At 46.2% G+C, this 23,220-nt stretch overlaps 1 protein-coding gene across 3 annotated transcripts in view; it reads right to left on the bottom strand.

Annotated features, from left to right (window-relative positions):
- Window positions 1-15,476: 15,476 nt before the first annotated feature.
- MEIS1 (Meis homeobox 1) overlaps window positions 15,477-23,220 on the bottom strand; it is a 107,085-nt gene continuing 99,341 nt past the window's right edge. For 2 of the 3 annotated variants that reach the window (XM_054290243.1, XM_054290242.1), the window contains exons 10-13: window positions 21,136-21,198; window positions 19,839-19,924; window positions 19,476-19,571; window positions 16,946-17,035 (exon numbers count right to left, since the gene is read on the bottom strand). In XM_054290243.1, coding sequence (XP_054146218.1) covers window positions 19,513-19,571; window positions 19,839-19,924; window positions 21,136-21,198 — 208 coding nt within the window. In that variant the 3' untranslated portion in view covers window positions 16,946-17,035; window positions 19,476-19,512. Of the gene's footprint in view, window positions 17,036-19,475; window positions 19,572-19,838; window positions 19,925-21,135; window positions 21,199-23,220 lie in introns of all 3 variants that reach the window. The other variant, XM_054290245.1, reaches the window with a different exon arrangement.

The raw sequence follows: 23,220 nt of genomic DNA, 5'->3' as shown, positions 1-23,220 counted from the left end.
AACCCATTCATTAATTAATTTTTTTACCAGCATTCCATATGATCCATATGATGGCTTCTAAATGCTAAATTTGTCCCGCAGAACTGTGTTTTAACAAATAGATAAGTTTTAAAACCAGACTTGAAGGAAGTTTCTTAACATTTGAGCTAGCTCAGGAAGGGCAGGTAAATAAACTTGCATTCCCACTGCAGCCCACAGAGCCCTTTTTTGAGGCAAACAAAGAAGGAAAGAGCACAGCCCCTGGATGCCCAGCCATTACCACAAAACGCAGCCACGCACCTGAAGAGACGCTGCCCCATTTCTGCGGGTGGGGCTGGGATGTGTCTGTACCTCCTCACCTTTGTGCAGCACAGTGCTGCCATGTGCCAGGGAGGAAGGCTCGGGATGAGCAGTGGGAAGCAGAGTCATGTGCGACGCTTCCCTCGCTCCACTCCCTGGGAGGCAGCAAGGCCGGAGGAAAGGCAGCTGTGCCTCACCACTGATGGGATGCAGAGACAGTGCCTGCTTTCTGACAAGGGAAATTATGTGGCAAAGGCAAAGGATGGATCCCGCCAGGACTTTTTTTTCTCCCTCCATCATATTGATAACGTACATCTCCAGCCTCATCCACCATCCCCTCGCCCCATCCCACCTCACTGTCAGTGCATGAGCCTGACAGCCCCAGGTTTTTATATTTTACAGAGCTCCTCAAGACCCAGCACAAAGAGAAAGAGGCCTTTCAAGTGGCCTATTTAATGACTGAGGGGTCTGTTCTGTTAGTGATATGAGAGCCCTGATGTTATAGTCTCCAATTAACAGTAAGGTGTGCCTGAATCCCACCAGGCAGGAATAGCAAGAAATTAATGTGTTGGTATTTCCCCTCTCAAAAGTAGTTTACACGTCCTATTGCAGAGCGTGTAGGTACTAAAAAGACCTCTGATTTGCTGAGCTCTATCACTTTGAAACCACTACAACTTTTTTACATGCCTAAAAGACAGTTTCATAAATCAAAGATCATTACTCTTATAAAACGTATGGAAAAGCTGCGGCTCAATCACATGCCAAGACACCATCTGGCCAAAAAACACCCTAAAAGAGGTTTCAAGGTAGCACTTCCTTTTCAAACTGTGCAGTTCCTTGTTTCTACATCCTGTAGCAAATCCATTTGTTTATCAGTGTGAAGTGCATAGCCTGGATTACAGGCTGAAGCACAGCCTGTGTGTAAACCAACATAAGGATATTTCTTTGACCTCATATGAAAGTCACTCTTGGGTAATCTGTTAATAATAATCCTTATTAAATTCCTTAAATGCTTGTGTAGAGAAACAGAGAGAAATTCAGGTAGGGCTTCCTGAAGCAGGACATCAGGAAAGGAGAAAAATAGAGCTGGATCACTTAAATGTTGGATAACAAAGAATTGTTGTTAATTAGTCTAAATCCATCAAAATCCAATCATGGCATAAAGTTCAGAGGTGTCTGTTGAACCAGCAACAGCACTGGTGTTCCTTGTGAGCACCTTAGTGGGACTTTCAATCAATGGAAAACAGTGGCAGGGTGATCTGCCACCCAAGTGAGTGCTCCAAGAAAGTGTAAGTAGAAGAACAGCCCAGTTAGAAAGCTCTTCCCAACATTTTTCATTTATTTAAAGATTTTCCTTACCAATTTTAACATCATTAGTTCAACTCAATGAATTTATTGGTTAGTTTATTCTCTGTGTCTGCATGCATGCAGGTATATAATGAAAAACATAAGAACTCTCATCTGTAGACATACACATTACAAACAAGAGAATGAAATTTTGGGTGATTTGGAGCCTATTCACTTTGTTAAATAAAAATTTAAAAGGGTCACATCCTCAGTTAATATCATCTGTCTCTAATGCCAGTAAAATTACTCCAATTTAAACCACTTGAAATATTCAACCCAGAGATGTGAAAGAGCATGGCATGTGATGAGATCGCTGGAGAAGATTGTCAAGCACTGATGGGACACAGAAATATTTCAATTTCCTTGGAAAATTGGTTGGAAAGTGGGCAACAATCCAAGTAGCCACCATGAGTAGGAAGAAGTCTCTATTCTTTTCTCAAATTTGAATGCCCACCCATGCTATGGATACCTCGTCTCATTGGGAGAGAAAAAATCTAGTGTTGTCACATAAGTAAGGCAAAGAAAAAAAATACTATTTGAATCATAATTTCAGAAGCAGAATTTTGACAAAACCATGTTTTGAAGGGGCTACTCACAGGAGAGGAATTGCCATACCAGGCCAGAAGATAACAAGTATTGGCAAAATAAGGGCTAGTCTGTGCTCCTTCTCAGTTTCAGAATTATTGCTTATATTTCTACTTTCTTAACAAATTATTCCATTGACACTACAAAGCAGAGGGCTGAGAGTGAAGGATAATACACAAGAGAGCCCCTAGGCTGTTACTTTGGATTATAAGTATCTAATTTCAGTCATTTAAAGTAAATTCAGTTTTGTCAAAGACTCCAGCCCAACCTATAAAACTCAGGTCCGGTGAGCATGACAGCATGCCTTGGAGGAACAGGGCTACAAGAGGGAAAACAAACAGCTCCATTCAGCTCCTTAAAAGGCCTTATTTCATCTAACCGTGGAGTTGGTACAACCCTCTTTGATTATGTGCACTGTAAGAGAGCGAGTAGTTTCAGTTACCAGTTGTTTCTTACACATCCCATCCTTTTGTGTGGGTTTTTACACCCCCAGTAGAGAAACTTCCATAACTGAGCCCAACAGAGCAGGGAAGGATGAGAAAGATAGGGAAGGTGGGCATTAAGAAAGCAATTTTTGGGAAGGAAGCCTTGTGTGTTATTGGAATTATGTGCCATTTGTAATTGCACGTAACTATCATGCATCCACTGTGACTATGAGGCAATAGAACAAAACAAGTCCAACTCTCCTTTGCACTGGGGGTAATTGGAGGTTACCCCTTTATTTCAGGGGACAGCTTCAAATTTCCTGCTGGATTTGTCTCTGAACAGCAATAAACAGCCATCCATAGGCCCTGGATGGCAATCAACATACAAATATCCCAATTTTTAGCCACAGAAAGTGCAGTGTTGATTGAATCCCCTTTTATTTAAGGACTGTAGGCCTTAGAGGGCTTTAATAAATCAGAAGTTTCTGTACCCTGAATTGCACAGTTCATCCTCCCATACACTTGTGGGGTCAACCTGTTTCAGATAGGAAATCTTTCACCAAGTCCCTCTTTGCTCTAGAGTGAGTTCCTCAAGCCACCATTTGAAGCATGGTGTTACAGCCTGGATGTGCACATGGAAAAGCTCAAGACTACACATTCATTGCATCTCAAACTGGGCCCTGGGCTAAGCCAAGGGCCTCTGCACCCAGTGAATATGAAGAGCAAGGTCAGAATATTTCCCTGGCAAGCTCAGTTCGCCTGCTCTGTCATGACACTGGATAATGTTTGCTTAATGCCAGCATGAAACTCAGTTCATAAAGATAGTTTAAAGAAGTAAAAATCAAGGGATTGTATTATTGTTGTTTTTGTTGTTGTTACTATTAGCAGTAATTTACATTTGTTGTTGCCATTGTTGAAGGGCTTTTCTAATTATAGTAACTAAATAGTATTTAATGCTAAATGCTGCCAAAGGATGACAAACTCCTCAAGGAACAGCTCCTCAGCATCTATTTGCTAAAAGCTTGAATTTCTCTGGTTCAAATGATAACACTGTTTAGCAACACAGACTTGAACAGCTTTGGAGGCCTCCAAAATTAATACAAAAATATATCTATATATACATACGTATATACATAAAATTTACACTGTGCGTCAGTCAAGTGTTTGAAACTTAATAAAGCAGAAGCCAGAGCCATTTAAATCAAGAAGTCTATTTAAAAAATCATCAATTATCAGCCTCACTGTTTGCCTACCTAGGGGCTAGCAAGGCTGAGAGTAAGGAGGCAAGTGGGATAGGCTGCAGTGATGTAAGGCTGTAAAAAGTCCATTTGGAGCAGAATGGGGTCATGGGCTGCAGCTTGAACCACTGAGGAGGAGATTTTATGGCACGTCCCTTTGTCTGGCCTGCCTGGGCAGAGCTTTGTTAGGGCTGCTGGGGCTGTGCCTGTCCCTCTTGGGTCAGGGGGGAGCAGAGGCATTCCTTGGCTCATGATGAGGCCCAAGGACCACTCTGCTCTAATAACAGAAGGTCTGCATGACTACAGGTCTCCCTGTTTGGATGCAAAGAAAGGCCTGATAAAAAATTAAATAAAATGAAAATTTTAAAAATAAAATAAAATAAAATAAAATAAAATAAAATAAAAAATAAAATAAAATAAAATAAAATATAAAATATAAAATATAAAATATAAAATGTAAAATAAAATAAAATAAAATAAAATAAAATAAAAGCCATATCCCTTATTTTATTTTATTTTATTTAAAATAAAATGAACTAGCAGTTATTTCTCACTCTCGGTTTCTTCATTGCAAGAGTTTCCCAGCCCCCATGCTGGAAAAAACAGGGGTGCCTATCCCAAGGGAAATGCTGACCTGTCCCAGCACCCAAATCCATGGTTCCCAGTTAGAGCCCAGTGTCCAAGAGCTGCAATTCCCTGCTTCATTCTGTGCCAAATTTTCAAAAGGAGACCAGCCCAGGCTGTAGCTGCTGGCAGAGGAGGTGAGCCCCCAGCGTGAGAACATTTTGCCAAAGAAAGAACCACCCCTCCACCACTCACATTACATAAACAAGATAACAGTCCTTCCAGCCCGGAGCCTGGGGCTTGTGGCTGGGGCAGGAGGAAGGAAGCTGGGAGGGGAGCCACAGCACTGCTGTCCCTGCCAGGCTGGGGAATGGAGAGGTTAAAAGGGCTCCTTTTCCCTCCCCAGGACAAAGGTCTCCCCCTCAGCTATTCCCACCACATCCAGCAGCTTGTTCAGACCATCATGCAAAGACCATGTCACAGGGCCTCATGCTGCCACCTCTGTGGGTCTCAAGGGACTTTGCACTGCTCCAAAATGAGTCCTTGCTCTCTGCTGTTTCCTGATGTAAACAACATGCTCCTTGTTGAACACCCTCCACCTCAGCAACCTCAGGGCTAGGTGACTCTTTTACCTGTGTTGCTGACACCAGCCACATGGCTGTGCTTGGCAGAGAATTTTGGTAAAGAACTGTCCCTGGGCAGTATATCCAATATATCCAGTAGGAGATACATGGCAATAACAGAAAAAGGGTATTCTCCCATCATAAGACTGAACTGCACATTTTGGTCAATCCCAGTCCGTGATCCCAACGCTGAGCTAAAGACTTTCGCCACCAGCTTGGGATGGGCAGCAAAGGAGATCCTCTGTGTCCTCCAGGATGATGCCCTCCACCCAGTGAGCATGGTGGCCTCAAAGGAGAGGGCAATCTGCTCTCAAAGCATGGTGCCAGGTCCAGCAGAGATGCAGAGACAGATGCTAAATGAAGCAGATCCCTTGCCTCCCAATTTGGACTTGTACCCTATTCTGATATAGCGTGGACATGGATTCAGAGGAAGAGCTGGTCAGATTTTGGCAAAAATCCCACAATACCCTATTGATATGCAAGTACTGGCTCCCATTAAGTAGCCAGACAACTCTTCAAACTCAACAGAAAGCTAAATCTGGGTCCAAATCTGGATTCGGCCTCTTGAACATCTCTCTAATTACTGCTGAGTAATTACAGTGCAAGTAACAAACCACTATCAAGTTCCAACAATAAAAGGTTTTGTAAGAAGAGAAGGAGGTGGCAGGAGGACTAATTTGCCAGGTAGGAGGTTTTAATGCCATCAGGGAAGATGTTGCTGGTCCCTTGGTTAACAGGGTCTGTTGTTAATTCTGCTGTGGGTAAAGGGATTTTAAGGGAAAGGAAGAAAGAAAAAGAAAGCAAGAGAAGGAAGGAAGGAAGGAAGGAAGGAAGGAAGGAAGGAAGGAAGGAAGGAAGGAAGGAAGGAAGGAAGGAAGGAAGGAAGGGGAGGAGGGGGTAGAGATTTAAAAGAAGAGCAATCCAGCCAGAAAAGAAAATGTAGGTAATAGTTTCAGTTTCTGCTGCAGTCTGGGTTGAGCAGGACTTATTCCCATGCTCGGACCCAAGGCTGTGTGGGAGCTGTGCCAGGCCTGCCTCATTGCCATGCATTGCCAAAAAACCACTGTGGGCAGCAGCTGGGAAGGGAGGTGGAAATCCCACTCACAGGGACTGAGAGCACAACATTTTAGGGAAAAACCAGGCCTGCCTTTTCATCACCATCTTGATGCTCGCAGCCATCAGTGGTACCAACTCAAACCACAGAGAGCACCTCACTTGAGGCATAAGAAAGTTACCTACAAAGCACCTCCCATCAAGGGGCAAACTGAAGCACCCTAAGCCAGTTTGCCTTCCCATCAGGCTGGATCACCCACCCCTGACTGCATCACCCAAGGTGTCCTTGGAAGCTGAAATCCTATTGATTTGCTGTTCAACTTGTGCTTGGACACATCAGGTACCCTGCAAGAATAAGGTGGTACATCAGAGTACGTGATGATTAGCACATCAAAAGGCATTAGAAAGGGAAGTAGGCTGTTAATTTACTCTGGTAAAGACAGTGACAAACTGTGGGGGTTTATCCTTTATCTCTATCCAGGACACCAGTAGGGGGGAAAGGGTTGTTTAGGTTTTTTTTAACACGGGAGGTTCTGCAGGGGATTTCCCAGGCTTGGGAAAAAGTCTTTGGCTGAAGTTTAGTTTCTGGTGTTGCATGAGTTATCAGGACCCGAACAGGAGCTGACTTAATCCACCATTGTTAGATGCTGGCCAATGCCAGGGATGGTTGCACCTGCCTGCACACGCTGCCCTTGTGCTGTCATCAGCAAATAGCTGAGCACTTCAGTAGCAAACTGATTTTATAGCTCTGAAAGGCTCCAGAGCTTCCATGAGTACTTGGGCCTTACAACTCAAAAAGTAAGCTCCTCAGGTTGCAATCCCCATCTGAGCCTTGTTCTCCTCCACACCCTTCCCATATGAACATTTACCCAAGCATTCACTTTGATGTCTGCATAACATGGATGTTGTTCAGGAAAAGTTATTGGGTGAGTCACTGGGCTGGGATCCACTGGCAGCTCATCCTCCTCCAGGTAGGCTGAGGAGCGAGCAGCCCAAAAACTGCTCTTGGGGTTAAAGTAGATTATCCCCTGAAGAGCAAACCCTTTTATTGCTCCAAAGTCTTCAGCATCTTCAGCTGGGTTTGCCAGAAATGCCAAGCTGAGACTCAGCTGCTTGGCCTCTGCATAAAAGAGCAAGTCTAAGAATTAATTTAACGGGTTAAGCCGTATATAAACCTCCGCAGTATGGCAGATATCAAAGAGCAGCACTGTTGCTTAAAAATTTACTTTTCCAAGCTAGACACAATAACTGGGGAGTGGGAGTGACAACCTAAACCTTGTCTTGAACTGCCAGCTGGTGAATTCCCCACAGGAGGTATCTAGCCTTCCCTCTTGGAGAGGAAAACTTCCCCCACATACTCAGTCAGAACAGCAGCAGAACCAGATCTGAATCTGGACTGAAAGGAGCCAATTAATTTCTGTCTCTCAAGTGGATGCTAGAGCAGTTTAAACTCTGTTTAAGCTGGTAGAGCAGTTTAAACTTCAGTTCCTGCTAGTTATAACTGTTCTGTCTGTGCAAATGCATTTATTTTCTCTAGCCATCAGTTCTGCAAAACAACTAGTCTGTTCATCCACGAGGTTTAGCAACACTACCTTCACACCTTAAGAATTACTGTTATCAAAAAAACACAGTTGCTGACAGAAGTTGCAGCTCACACCACACCTCAACATCTATGAGTGTTGCTAAAGCTAGATACAATCCTACCTTTGCAAATGTTAAAGGCTCTGGGTTTACTTCTGTGAAGTCAAGCTGAGATAGTGGGAAAAATGTACTTAAATTTATATTTGTTTGTGTTTAATGTCATGTACAGATGTACAGGACCTAAATTTTTGTAGTCTGGTTCTGCCCTTGCAAACATGTTGCTGGGCAAAAAAATATTTGCTCCGGTGATTATGCATTACCTAGAAATTAAAATAGATTGAGTAGACTATAATAAATACATGCCATAAAAAATATAAAGAATGTGTGGGAATGCCTATACTTTATCTCAACATTTCTTAGCAAAATAATTTCCTTATGGTGTAATCAAAAATGGAAAACCAGCACCAAACTAAATTAAGTGCCACAAATATTAATAATGGTTAAAATTACCAGTCAAATTATCTTTATATTGGATGATCTTCAAAGTTGTAGATTGAGAATTGCTGAAATGTTTTAGGGATTTGTTTCTCAAATCAGAATACTTCAGAGATGAAAGCATTGACTTGAATTTTAACATATAAAAATCCTTAGTGAAAGGAAATGGATGTATTTTTTGCGAAGGAAAAAAAAAGGAAAAGAAAAACTTTAAAAGTTCCCCTGATAGTTACAGATGGTTTAATCTTTGGAACCTATTATGTGTTCATTTTCCCTTCAGCATTAATTATACATAATTACCACCACTTTACCCATACCCTTTCAAAAACGAAATCTGTTTACATTTTTCGCATATGTTACATAAATGCAAGATTTTTAACGCAGTTTTTCCAGAAACGGGATTTCAATTTACCTTCTGAAGGACAAGGGGACCCAGCGTGCGGCAAACCGGTTTTATTTAAGTTCCTTTAATGCAGCTTAATTACTTTTAACCTCTGGAAGCAATTAGGTTATCACCCTTTGAAGTGCTGCAGACGAGTTGCCGCGCTGGGGCGGAGAGCGCTGCCCGCTGTTAGAGCGGCCCTTGCGCGGCGCGCAGCACCCGCGCAGCACCCGCGCAGCGCCCGCGCAGCACCCGCGCAGCGCGGGGAGATGCGCTCGGCGCGGCCGGAGCCGGCGGGAGCTGCCGGGAGAGCCAAGGCACAGGCTGGGGAAAGGAGAACTCACGATCGGCTAGAAAGGGAGGCTCTGGCCAAGGCTGGGAGCAGCGCTGGTGTTGTAAAAGATTGAGGAGGATTGTTCGCACTTTTCGACCTTATAATTTTACCCTGCGCACAAACCACGAAATTGTACGGCTCAGCTCTTCCTCCTTTTTTTTTTTTTCTTTTTTTTTTCTTTTTTTTTTTTTTTTTCCCTTCCTTCTCTCTCTTCCCCTCTCTCCCGCCCGCCGCAGATCGCTGTCAGGTGGCTTTTTTCCCGGCCGCGCAGGGATCAAAGCGCCCGCAAGGAGCAGAAGCGCCCATTGTGGGGCTGACACTCGATCGCCCCGGGCAGGGGCACCGCCGGGCTCTTCCCCACCAAGGGGCATTTCCCCCCGGGCTGGAGAGCGTGGCGTGTTTCTGTCCTGCTCCCCGCTTCCCCATGGGGACACTCGTTCCCCGGTTGTTTCGGCTCGGCGCTGAGCTCTGCGGGTGCCTCGGAGGGGGGAATGCCAAGGGAAGGGGCACCTCCCTCCTCCCGACCCCAAACCCTCCGCGCCCGGCAGCAGCTCCATTATTTGCATGTCATGTTTATAACCTGGTGGAAACCAAGACTGATATTTGTGGTCGGGAGAAGATGACTTTCACCTCTCCGGATCACTCTCTTAAATAAAAAAGAATTGACCAGCTATGGGCGTAAGCATTTATCTTGAGTTTGCGGTCATTATCTTTATTATATTGCCTCGGCAATAAATAAATCTAGTAGTTACTACCCCACAATAAAACCGTAGTATATGGGACACCTTACTATTACTTTCTTAACAATCTGCCATCTCTTCACCTCTAAATCTTCCCCGTCTGCCCGGCCCTCGCGGGTCGCTCCCGGCCCGCAGGTGCGGAGCCTCCTCGCCGCTGCCTCCGCCTGTCCCGCCCTGCGCTCTCCTTTCCATTTTTCCTGGTGATTCCTCCCCAAAGAGGCGCCCGCAGGTGCCAGTCCTGCCCGCGGGCTGCCTTCAGCGGGCATCCTCGGGGGCCATCTCGGGTGGGCATCCTCTGGGTGGGTGGGCACCCCCTCGAGGGGACATCCCCGGCACGGCGCTCCCTTCACGGGCATCCCCCAGCCCAGTGCCCACCTGTGGACATGCCCCGGGTGGGTCTCCCCCGTCCGTGGGCGGCCCCAGGGAGGGGTCCCCCATGGGCAACCCCGCCTGAGCCAGCAGGTGGGTCCCCCCTTTGGGATCATCACGCTCCCACATCGCCACCCCAGCCCTTCCGCCCCTACCCCGGCCCACGGGGGTGCTCCTCTCCTGTTGCGGCTGAACCTTGACCACCCCTTTTCTTGTGTGAGGGTTTTTTGGGGCGGGGGTCCGGGGAACAGCCCCATGCAAAGGCTCAGAGCAGAAGGAAAGCGCTGCCGCTGCGCCAGGGAGATTGCACCACGGCTCCCTGGCTCCCGCTGCCTCTCTGGTTCTTTTTCCCCCCACTATTCCATAGGTAAATGTCCACGCAATAATATTTATTTACACTCAGGATGCTGCGAGTATTTTTTTAATTGTATTTTAACGGGGTGATTCCTTCTTGCTTTTAAAACAAGCGGCTTGGAAAAATATTCCCATTTGGGGCAGGAGCAAAGGAGAGGAAAAGGAGGGGTGGAAGCATTTTTATTTATACCTTTGACATTTAAAAGAGCATAATTAATTTGTCCTGCTTGCATTAACATTGTTGAGGAAGGTTTCAGAAAGCAAACCAGCAAAGGGAAGGGGGGAGGAAAGATAGAAGCTCGCCTAGAAAGCTTAGGATTTTTTTCCCTCTTTCAGATGTGTAATCAATCATTCGAGTAGGAGGCAGCAAAATTGTAAAGATTCGATAGATTAAAATGCAAATGAAAGGTAGAAAAAGAAACATTAACATGGCAATCAAAGATTTAATAATCGTAAATCACGGTGGGGTTTTTTTGTTGCAGCTGCAGTTTGTGTGTTTTTTATGTTTTAATCATGTTCGTTCTATAAATAAATAATTTCTGAAACGAGACTAATTTTTCACTATTTTAACCGTGGGCTATGGCACTAAATATTTTTTTTTTTTAATGTATGGAACTCCAGATTGCCAACTATTAGACTAGGAAAAGGGAAAAGATAGCTAAGTTGGATTAGTTCACGTTTGAAATTTTAAGTACAATGCCTTTGCAGTGCCGACCGCTTCACTTTCCAATTGAAATCCTTAGAAAGTTTATTTGGAATCATGAATGTTTACGTAAAAGCAGATAACCGGTGATTTTTTACAAGGCTAATGGTAGCTCCCAACCCTCATTCCTGGAAGAAATACGGGGGAAATATATATGTATGTATGTATGTATGTATGTGTGTGTATTTTTTTTCCTTTTCTCTACATATGTAGGTATAGGAAAAAGAGCAATAACACTTAGGCTGTATTACCTCCGAATAAAAGCGTGGCTAAATTTCCAAGGGAAGATTAAAGAGGGGGAAACCTGGGGAGAGAGCTGATCAATGCGGTGAAGGACAAGCAGGATTTTGCTCTCCCCTCTCGGTTTAGCGCGGCGCCTGAAAGGGAGGCTCCGGGACTGCCCAGGATGGTTGTGGCAAAACCAGCATCCCTCTGTTCTGGCTCGGCTTTGGTCCCCCCAAGTCCCGGGTTATGGGGTGCGATGGCTCGTCCTCTGGGAAAATGGCTGGGAAATAATTCTTTGAACTTTTGGGCTCAGTGCATGGAGTTCATTTTGCGCGGCGACTTCGTTGGCAATCTTTATAGAGCCGAGGGAGAGAGAAAGGAGAGGAGGAAAATCCCCCGTGGGCTGCTCCGGTTTGGGGGTTTGCGGCAGCGCTGCCGTCTCTGAAGAGCGCTCGGCAAAAAGAAACCCCTGCAAAACCCAGCTAAATGCGGAAAACGAGCCGCGTTTCTGGGACCTTCTCCTCCTCGCCGAGGGGCCCGTGCCCGTCCCGTTCCGCCCTCCCCGGCTCAGCCGGTGCGCCGGGCAGCGCTCCCGGGGCGGCCGCCGCTCCGCGCCCCGCGCAGCCCCCGCGCCCGAGGGGACACCGCGCCCGAGGGCCCCGAGGAGTCCCGCGGCAGCACCCCCGCACCGCAGCCCTCCGTGCGGCTATTCGGGATTTGGGGGCAGAATTCACCAATGGGTTTTTTCCCCAGCCAAATCACATTGTACCCACTTTAATTTTATCCCCTCGCTAGAGCCCTGTTTTTCCCCCCACTTCCTCTCCCGGACCGGGGGGTCCCCGCAGGACGGCCCCGGGGAGCCGCGCTGGCTCCGCACGCCGGCTGCCGGGGCCGCGCTCCGGGCCGTGCCCGGGACTTGTCTGCCAAGCGGGGAGCGGGGCCGGGGGGCCGGGGGGGCCCCGCCGCCTCCCGCAGCCCCTGACCCCGGCATGCACGGCGCGGTTCCATTGATCATCCCGGCCCGCCACCCCCTCCCTTTATGAGATAATGCAATTACAAACATCAATAAGGAGCTGCGAGGGGAATCATTATGCGGTGACAGTGATAAATGACGGTGCAGAAATAGCATGCTTTTTTTTTTTTTTTTTTTTTTTCCCCTAACAATCCAGGGGCTTTGGGGGCTGAGCACAGTCACCAAGGTAACAGATGACATCCAAAATGGCACCAAAGGAAAAAAATGAACAGTCTTTCTTTCGCCTTTCACTCTTTTCGCCCTGCTCTTCCAAAGGAGTTAGTTGGGGCTTTGGAAGCAGCTGCCACACAGGCATGCGGGTATTTCCACACGCATTAAAGGGACGGGGAGGGCTTGCTGGCTGTCACACATAAAGCACCAGCTCGGGCCGGGAGCTGAGCAGCCACCTCCAGGAGGCACCGGGAGCTCCCACCCGAGGCGCGATCGCCCCCGCTCCGTTCCACGCACGGCCGGGGACAGCCGCCTCCTCCCGGCCCGCGGGAAACGCCCGTTCCATTTTATTTATGACTAGAAATACAAATATATATACGTTATCATCACGGGCGGCGTAGCAAGGTCAGGGGAGTAGAAAAATACTTTTCTGTTTTCCACTCAGGTTTAGAACGCACACAACAGGGCCCCAGTAGCAGGAACTTTACGCGCAACAGCGCCCGGAGTGGAAATATTCACAGAGCGCCGAAAAGCGCCGCTTCTGAGCCCAAAAGCAGCAGCGGCTGCGGGTGGCACGGGCGAGCCGGCAGGGCAGGCACACCCCACGCGAGTCCTTCTGCCGGCAGTGGGACTCGGTCTGCCCCGCTCAGCTTGGCTGGAATTTGCTGTCCCCCCCGAAAAGCCCGCTTGGGGTGAGGGTGCCCGGAGCAGACGCAGGGCAGGCCCCGCGCAGCGGCGCGCTCGGACTCCGCGCTGAGGGTTCTGGCCCCTCTGCAGCCTCTCTGAAAGGGTGCGAGGGAAGAGCGCTGCGCTCGCCTTGCGCGGCACCGCACGCACCCGGCTCCGCGGGGCACGAAAATAAAAGGGGGACGCGGGAAATCGGGGCCAATATAAAAAAAATAAAGAAGAAACCCCAACAACATCAACAACAACAACAACAAAAACAAACCCAAACCCAAACCCAAATCAACAAAACAGAGCGTCGCTGAAGGCTGCGCAAACTTTAGTCCGGCAACGCGCAACATCCGCGGCGCTCCGCGGGCGGCCCCGAAGCCCCCGCATTCCCCCCCCCCGGTCACTCTCCCGAGCCCCCAAGAGATGGCAGTCGAAGACGGCTTTCCTCCTCCTCCTCCTCCTCCTCCTCCTCCTCCTCCTCCTGCTGGGCGGCGGGCAGCGGCAGGACAGCGGGGTGCGAGCCGCGCCCGCTCCCGCACTCCGCCCCCGCGCAGCCCCGCGCAGCCTCCGGGGCCGCGGAGAGCGGCGGAGGCGCAGCCGGGCGGCCCAGCCGGGCCTCTCCGGGCCCCCCCGGCGCGGTGAAAGGAGGGTAGCTAGGAAACAGCGAGCGGCCCGAAAAGGCGGAATTTCCAACGTGTAAAATGTTCTTAACGGAGCCATTGAGAGAGTGCAATAAGGCGTGAGGGGGAACTAATCTTCCCATTTAAATGTTTGTGGCAATTTTATCTAAATGAATTTTAATGCTAAACGAGGGATAATTCCCTATTTGTAACCCGTTTACTTCTCTTTCCTGTGCCTCTGAAGCTGTCTAACATCATGCGATGAACAATAACAATAAAAATACTGTCAAGGCATATTCTTCATTTTGAATGTGTTATAATTACAGCTGATTAAATGTCTTGGGATGTAATAGTGGATTTAATTTGAAATGTGCCCCCCTCAAAAAAAAAAAAAAAGATCCCATGGAGGAAGGTCTGTGCCCCACTTCGCAGCGGCTGCGAGGAGAAGGGACGCGTGTGCCCTCGCCTGCGAGAGGGCGGTTTGTTTTTGTCTTTCAAGAAATCTTTAAAAAAACCAAAAAACCCAAACACATAAAAACAAAACAAACAAAACGAAACAAAACCAAAGAACAAAAGCAAAAAAGCGAGCCCCGTTCATCCACGTTTTGGCAGAAAAATGTCATTACTCCGGCCTCACAAAGAAGGAGCCGGGATGTTCAGCCTCCTTGGCGGTACAGCGGCCCTTTAAGAAAACGGGGGAAAAGGAGGAGGCAAAAAAAAAAAGAAAATTCAGAGTTAAAAAAAAAAAAAAGAGTGGGAGGAAGTCCCAGCCGGGGAGGAGAGGGGAGAGGTCCCCCTTTGGTGGCCTGCTTCATTCAGAAAGGTCTGCACTGCCTGCCTGCAGCTCTGGCCGCACCCCTGCCCCCGCCCAGCGCGGGGGTACCGGGGGATGCGCAGAGCGGGGATCCCCTGGGAGTCGGCCCTGGGATCCCCCGGGAGTGTGCCCTGGGATCCCTCGGGATTCTGCCCTGGGATCCCTCGGGATTCTGCCCTGCAGGCCGGGACCCTCCCGCGGGGCGCCGCCTGGCTTGCGAAAGGCTGGGGGGGGCTGCACTATTTTGCCTTAATTAAGATATTTGTGTCATTTTCCTAGCCCGAGGAATCTCTATTTTTTCTTGTGTAGCTGTGACTTGACTTAAAGCGAACGAGGTCTCGCAGCCTGCCCAGGCCGGCTGGAGCTCTCGCACTCGCTGGCTGCGGCGCAGAAAGCACAAATGCGAGAGGAAATTGGTTAATGAGGGTCTGCACTGGCCCTGCTCGCAGAGGTCCAGCAGCACCTCATCCCCTTACAGACATGCATTGCACAGGCAATGTTTGCCAAGTTTTATTTTCCTCTTTCCTCAGTATGCTTAATTCCAGTAAGAAACTCAATAATTTGAACTGTGTATTAGACTATAATTTGGGAGGGAGAGGGCTATTTACAAGTTTCTGTCCAATAATGCCCTACGATATCACATTTATTAAAAGGCAACAGTTCCCATCCTGACAATTTACAGTGCAAGTTCCAAGAAAGTTTTTTTATGCAGCGTAGCATTAGTTTTACATTCTTTAAATATGACGCTGATATTTAAATAGCAAATGATAGGTAACATCTCCAGAGCCAGCTGAATTTTGTAGATGCTCGGCTCTCAGCCTGGGATAGAATGGCTACAAATACTGCATGGGGACAGGAAACAAATTTTGCAAGCAGTGGAGTCACCATGACAAAAAATAATTTGTTTTTATTTTAGATTCAGATTTCATTACTGCACTCAAACTACTACAACTGGGCTTTGAGTTATTATACAATCCAAACTGTTTCAATCAGAAACTCTAAGACTCAGTGTGCAATGATTATTATTAATAATAATTAGCTCCTTGGTTTCTTGATAGAAAAAGGCTATCAACAAGCATTTGTTTAACCACAACAAAAGTATAATTAGCTTATCCCACTTAGTAAATCTGTATGCATGCCAACTCATACCAAACTGCTACTTTTACAAAAAATTGCAATAATACAGATCATTTTTCCAGTCCTTTTTGCACAAAATTTATTTACAATGTATACATAAATGCTCCATGATGGGACTATGGAAAAAAAAATGCACACATGACCGATGTCTTGCCCAGAAAGAAAGTCAACATATTAAAAATAAATCTTCAGTCCATGTTTTGAGCTGCATAAAACAGGAAGTGATGTACAAGGTGGTGGTTGCTGCATGGGGACAAGGATGCTCTGATGTGACAATTAGGCTTCAAATACACTGCCTTTCCGTTTCCATGCTTCCTCCTACCAGTCTCCTTAAGACACTGCCTGCAACAGCTGATTAATCATTGTTGATGACTTCAGTTTTTCCCATCCTTCCCGATTTACATCTGTTCAGGCCAATTCAAATATGGTGAGTAAATGAATTAGACATGCAAATTCATGCCCCAGGCTAGAAAGAGAGAGAGGGAGAGAGATGGGGAGAAAGGCAGAGAAAGGGAAGAAAGACGGACAGAGGAGGAGGAGGGGGAGAGAAAGAGTGCGCATGGCTGAAATCCTAGGATAGAAGAAAGATTCTTCTGCCTGACATAGTTATTTTAATGCTCTAAAAATCCTGCAAATAAGCCCTTTCTGTCATTTGCAGGATAAGTGTAAGGCTTCTTTTTTAATGTAAGGAGGCTTCTGGAGGAAGTGAAGAGCTATGGAAACAACACACATAGTGTGGAAAAATTTCACATTTTTTTTAAAAAATCTATAAGAAACAACGTAATATGGATAACAGTATAATAGCATTTTACAATATTTCACTCTTTGTTTTCTTAATGTCTTATATAGGTATTCAGCATGTCCCCAGAAGTTGACTTCAGTTGGTGTTTTCCTGCTTTTCAGGGTCCCTGTGAAGAATTGGAACGTCCCTTGGTCCAAAGTTGACGCCAAGAACTCCATAGTCATTGCAGAAAGACAATGTTTGAAATCTACCATCGCTGCAGACAATGTGTATTTCCCTTAAGCTACTGAGCATGAATGTCCATCACTTGTCCGCTCACTGCTGGCTCGCCGGTATGAAGCATTGTGGGGCTTGATGCTGACATGGGCATTCCAGGGTGGGGTGGTCCTCCATGCATCATCATCGCTGGGTGGTGAGGGTGTCCAGGAATGTAGGTATGCATGGGGGGGCCATGACGCAGCTGAGCAGGATGGGGGGGCATCTGGGGCGGCGTATAGCTTGGCTGTCCCATATTCATACCCATTGGACTACCCCGAGACACATAATCCCCTGGCATACTTTGCAGCCCTGCAGAGGGAGAGAAAGAGGTGGCGGTGAGTGCTGGGCACTGGCTGTGCCATCCATGGGGCTGCCAACGCTCCGCTGGGGCACGGCGAGGCCGTGGGCGTGCGAGTGCCGCTGTGCAGCTGCGAGTCTGTGTATGGGGGCTCACAATGACGGCAACAGGAATGGCCCCCAAGCCAAAAAGAACCCCCGAGAACATCCCCTCCCTTCCAAATACAGAGTTTATGGAGACAAAACAGCTTTCTGTTTTTATGGTTAGGAATGTATGTAATGGAGATGTTCCTGATCTGGAAGCTTGCCAGAGGCAGTGCCAGCCTGAAGATGGCTAATGCCACGTGGAAGGCTCTCAGGTGGGCTCCATTCCCCATGGCCTTACTCCAGCCACCTGCCTTCGCCTCCCCACTTGTAAAAGCACGCTGGGAATACAAGGCAGAGAATCTGCAGCAGCTAACGAGGGACTTGGGAGAAGCAATGGGTTAAATAGGTGTCAAGGTTTATCAACAGCTATTTATTTAGCTCTTGAGCCTGATCTCTTGGAATCTGTCCCAAATATTTGTGCCATTCAAAGAGATGCAATCCAGCAAGGACATACATCACTGAACAAAGGCCTCATACGAAGCCGAAATTGATAGGATTACTAAGTATGATTGCTAAATCAAACTTGTATTTTTGTACACATTAAAAATATATACATAATCAATAACAGTTATCAATTATTTCTTTACCCCCCTGATCACCTCTGGCTGCAAAAAAATCAGACTCCCAACTCAGTCAAACCTTTCAGTGGGTTTGGGAGAACAATAAGAAAAAAATTGGACCTAAAACAATAAAACCTCCTGCTTTCTGTGGGCCTCTGCCTTCTGCTTGGATTGCTGTAGCTGATGGGAACTGACAGGTGTATTGTTTCGGAGAGCTATAAGCTCCATAATCATCAAGGGTGAAAGGCATACGCTATTGCTAAGTAGGTTCAATTGGCTTTAGTTCTAAGTAAGAGCGCGCTGTGAATGCGCCGAACACCTTGGAATCAGGTCTCAAGGCTCTAGCAATGAATAGCTGCTTAATCTAGCCTAAAGGAACAGTTTTGAACTAATGAAAATTGCTTATAAAATATACTGTACTCACAGCTCTTTAATCAAAAAAGATGATAATATTTTTTGTAATAACCTATTAATTTAATTGGTCACGAAGCATAAAATACATCATTTAAATTTAATTGACCCAGAAACTAAGAAACAATATTTAAATTAACTAAGCTAGAAATTTTCATGATGAGGTAATAAGGCTATTGCATTCCCAAGCTCAGAGGAATGTTTTCACAGCTAATTGTTAAAACTTAGTTTTGACTTGGGCTCAGAGAAGACTACTCTGAAATACACTCGCCCTGGGTAACTTCAAACCCTATGTTAATATAGGCTGGGGGCACAACAAAGATGCTGAAATAACTCTTTTAACTCTAGAAAAAAAAGCAAGAGAAACAGAGTAGGCACCATTTAAACATGGTACCAAGTGTCTTGGTGTTTCAAACCACTTAACTATTAAGAAAAAAACAAAACAAAAACCAAAAATTTCTATAAGGTATTTTTCCCTCGAAAAAGACAAGAGGGAAAAAAAAAACTGGGACAGTTTTTCTAGGCTTCCTTTGCAAGGTCTGCCACTGAAGATTGCATTAATGATCTCTATTTTTGTATACTGAATAAGTCAAATCCATTTGTCACACTGCAAGTGATGGCATACTTAATTTGGATATAGTCAATTAGCCTGGGCTAAGCTCCATAGCCTGCTGCGCACACCTCTATTTTGTATTCTCTCTTTTTCCTTTGCCACACGTAATCCCATTATGATGGACAGACAAAGAGAAATAAACTTGAAAAAAAAAAAGAAAAAATCAAAGTTTCATCCATTGCTTTCCAAAATGCAACTAAGTGAAGCTGCTGGGTTTTGCTTGGTTTTTTTTTCCCTACCCCATGAGAAGTCTCTGTTTGGCTTTTTTGGTGTCTTGCAGGTTAGCGGGAGAAATGTAACTCATGCATCAACTGCGGTTAGACAGATTTATGACACTTTGGGGACATGCTCTTTCCTCTCCCTGTGCTGCTGCAGACCGCTTACATTTTGCAAATCAGTCTGTTGCCAAGACGACGGGCTCCCCCACCTCCCTGGCTGCTCCTTGTTTTGTCATGTGCTCGGGGATGGATAATAGCATCAATGTATGGCGGCGTCGATGTACGGCAGCGTCCATGTACGGCGCGCGCGCGCGGGGGGTTTGGGAGCTTGGAAAGCTTGAGCTGAACCAGAGGGAGAGAAAACCCAAAGGAGCCCAGGCGTAGGATGGATGGATGGAAAGGAAGGAACAAGCATGAGGCTATGGGCAGGGAGAACATAGGGAAATGCAAGAAGACAAATATCCCTCGGACAAAGTGAGAACAAAGACCTCGTTTGTACTTACTTCCCCCTGGCTTTGCCATTGGTTACCTAGGTGAAGGTTACATGTAGTGCCACTGCCCCTCCATGCCCATATTCATGCCCATTCCACTCATAGGTCCTAGAGGGAGATAAAAATCCAAGAAGATGCCAGAAAATGAGCAAAGTCAACAGATAGTGCCAAAAGCCCCTTTCCAAAACACAGCACGGCAGAGGGTCCAGGACCGCTCGAGCAAGGAGACGCCTGGTTTCCAGTGGTGTGGAAGGTAGGCAGAAGACAGGTGAGGCAAGCAGGCAGCGGGAACGGCGGCAGAGGGAGGAGGTGTGTTTACCTGTGGTGGTGTGACCGAGGCCACCCGTGAGTGGGCAATGCTGCCCAGGGGCTTACCTGGCGCTCGGATGCCCATGTGCTGCTGGCCATCCATCACAAAACCTCCCATCGGCTGCCCATCGGGGTTATAGGGTGTTCCTTGACTTACTGCAAAGGTGCAGAACATTTATTTTTAGCAACAGCCAATATGGTCACCTCTTCTCATGGCATTGAGACACAATCCCCCCACCCATGGGCTACTGATGCCAGCTCTAAAAAGAGGGGAAAACATCTACTGTGCGAATTTAGCTGTTGGACTAACAGGCATACTTGGTTTTGGCCTGATTTTCTTCTGTAAGTTTGGAAACGAAGTTAGCAAACTGAAATCTTGAGACATGAGGAGCCCCGGCTCCAGCTGCTGCCGCTGCTGACGTCAATGCAAAAACCTGTATAGGAGCTGGATTTTATGGCTGGAATAGTCACACTGAAATCTCAGTGTGTTAAATTACACCCTTGTGCCTTCAAAGGGCAGGACCTGAACACGTCCATGCCAGATATTTATGTCTAATGACAAATAATCAAATGTATTTGAAAAGGAAGTGTGGTCCAAAGGCATCTTGGACAGCGATGCATTTGGAGAGTTTGGCAGGGAGACTCAGAAAACAAAACCAACTGGGAGTAATGGGCTATGATAATCCTTGATGGTAAATACCCGCAGAGAGCCACGAGACAAGACCCCAAATAGAACCAACGTGTGGAAATGTAAAGTCTTTTAATAACATAGAAATAAATACCCCCAAAGTAAGCAGCAAATGCTCAGCAATCCCAAAAGAAGAGCCAAGGGACAAAACAACCCTATACAAGTACCACTACCTGAACTGGAGGTTTTCACTGTACGTTAAAAGCTGGCTTCAGAAGTAAGCTGGTTTGGGTTATTAAAGCACATAAAGCTCTACCTCATTGAACGTCTTTGAACTTTACTGAGTCCCACAAGTGATTTTGACCCCTTTGCCCTTTTGACAGGTAATAAAGTTTACAGCAATTCCACACCAAGCCATGCACCAGGGAGTGGCCACAGGAGCAGAAAGAGCTGGGAAGGAAAACTCCAAACAATGACTAAAAAAATACAAGAATAATTTGGATCGTGTTCAGAAAGTCTGGTCACGGAACAGAATATTTTACTTTCCCTTTTTGAATTTTCAATGTCTTTTTTTTCCAAAATTATTAGTCATAATTAAAGAAAGTTGCTTGCATTTTAATTGTCAGTCACTCCCAGCATTCATTGCTCACTTATTGACCAGGTACTGGACCTCCTGGTGAATGGCTAGAGCATGGTATTCGCCTGTGGGGCTTGAATACAGTTACTGCTGGGGACTTGCCTGCTCGATTGGACTGGTCTATCATGGGCTGAACTATTCTTCTTCTAGCATTAATAAACCTGCAAGAAAAAAGAGGAAAGCAAATGGTTAGGGAAGGGATGTCTTCCACCCATCCCCAAGCCCTCTCGCCTTACTGTGGTGCTCTCCATCAGGCTGCATGGGGATGCAAATACTGCTAAACCTCTAACCCGGATGACCTTTGAGAGCACAACCTTGGGGTTTCCAAGCTGATTTATGTTTGCCTGCTTTTTACCACAGTTGGACACTTCCATTTCATCTTTTCATGGGGGAATTAGCTGAGTTTTCAGGAAACAATGCCAGCGACGCTCTTCTCAATACAGAATGGGGCACCAAAAAAACAAAAATGTGTGAAGCCGGTGAGATGCTCATGAGGGCATCTGCTACCTCCCCCCTCATTAGTGTCATTTCTGCCTTATGTCCTCTGACTTCTTTTTCCAATTTTTTTCTTTATCAAAACCTGTCCCTACCTCTTGCAAACCTAATTCCCTTTTAATGCCCACTATTAAGATAATGAACTGTGATGGCAGAACCCCATCAAATGAGGGAACGTCTGGACTTTTATCACCACTAAGTCACACTGCTGGGGACTTCAGAGCCATGCATTCCTCCTAGCCATTTCTTGGTGGGCTTTTTCCCCCCTCCCTCTCTTTATGCAAAGTCTGAGGGGGTCAAGGCGAGGTCATAGCTTTACAGTAATTGAATTTATAATCCTGTTTTCTCCAGCTAGGCCTGACCATTTACAGCAAACATCTTGTTAAACTGTAATTACTGGACTACTGAAAATTCCCCCCTGAACAATGAAAAGAAGATCTTTGGAAATAACAAAAAAAAAGGAGGTAGAGTCATTTTTAAAAATAGCTATCTGCAGCCCACTCTGTGTTTTTGTAGCTCTTTGCCTCAGTTAGTCCTGCAATGCTTATTTGGAAATATTCAAAATAATTTGGAGCAAAACAGAAGAAAGGGATAGATCACAAGTACCCTGGTCTCCTCATGGTGCTGAAATCAGGAGGCTGGGAACCTGTCTGGGAACCTGTCTGAATGACGACCACTTGAAGAATCTCTCTTGAGGTTTCATTCAGCAGAAAGTTTACTTAAAATCCATTTGGAAAAAATCTACATTGAGACTTAGTCATGGCAAAGCTACATAATCAGACTTCGTGCTCTTTGTGAGAGAGAAAAAGAATAATAAAAATGTATGCCACAATATTTACTAGTAAAGGAAGAAGTGTGAGTGTGGGCCAAATCATAGCACACTTGTAAAATGGAATAGGAAAGTCCACAAGGGAATAGTTGATACTTGTTTTCATTGCCTTTGCTTGGGGTGGCTTAGCAGGAGCTCTCCTACCACAGAGATAAAGCCACCAGGATCTTTCCATGGGAATCAGCTCTGCCCACCCATTTGCCTTCACTAGAGGGGAGAAGAATAGCAAACCACTGCCCCATGCTGTTTCTTTTGCCCTCATCAAAGAGCAGCACAGTGACTTCAGACTCCTCCTATCTCCCATTCCCCACTGACACCCATTACCCAAACTCCTGCAAAAATTAATCAAGATGTTGAGTCTTTATCAAACCTGTCTTGCTGAAACAGGCTCAAAGGCAGCAAACCCAGGAGCCAGGAGCCAATCTGGAAACCTTACACCTGAACTAGGTCATGTTTTGTCAGCAACAGTATTGGATCAATTTTTTCTACACATTTCCAATAAACACCCCCTCTCGACTCCAGCAAACAGTGTTGCAAATCAGTTTATCATTATCTTGTACAAACCATGAAAATTAGAATCATGTGAGCAGAAGGTTAGACTAATTTTCCTTTCTCATTATAAGCACAGGTGTAGCACAAACACCATGTGAAAAAAGCAATTAAAAAAAACCTGCTTTTTTCCCCCATTAGCTGCCTTAGCTCCATGACCAATTAGAAAATTGTTTAATATCTGTAATCTGCATTTGCAGAAAGCAATTTTCACAGTAACTCTTCGAAGTAAAACAACACCACAAAACCCTAGTGCCTCAGCCATTTCTTTCTGTGAGTCTGGCAAGGGTCTTGCTGTGTTTTCTCCATC

The sequence above is a fragment of the Melozone crissalis genome, unplaced genomic scaffold (assembly GCF_028551555.1).
Source record: "Melozone crissalis strain CALT ecotype California unplaced genomic scaffold, PUWL_Pcris_2 ptg000081l_1, whole genome shotgun sequence".
NCBI classification, from domain to species: domain Eukaryota; kingdom Metazoa; phylum Chordata; class Aves; order Passeriformes; family Passerellidae; genus Melozone; species Melozone crissalis.
Note: the sequence above shows the minus strand (reverse complement) of the source record. Positions and strands in the feature narration are given on the sequence as shown.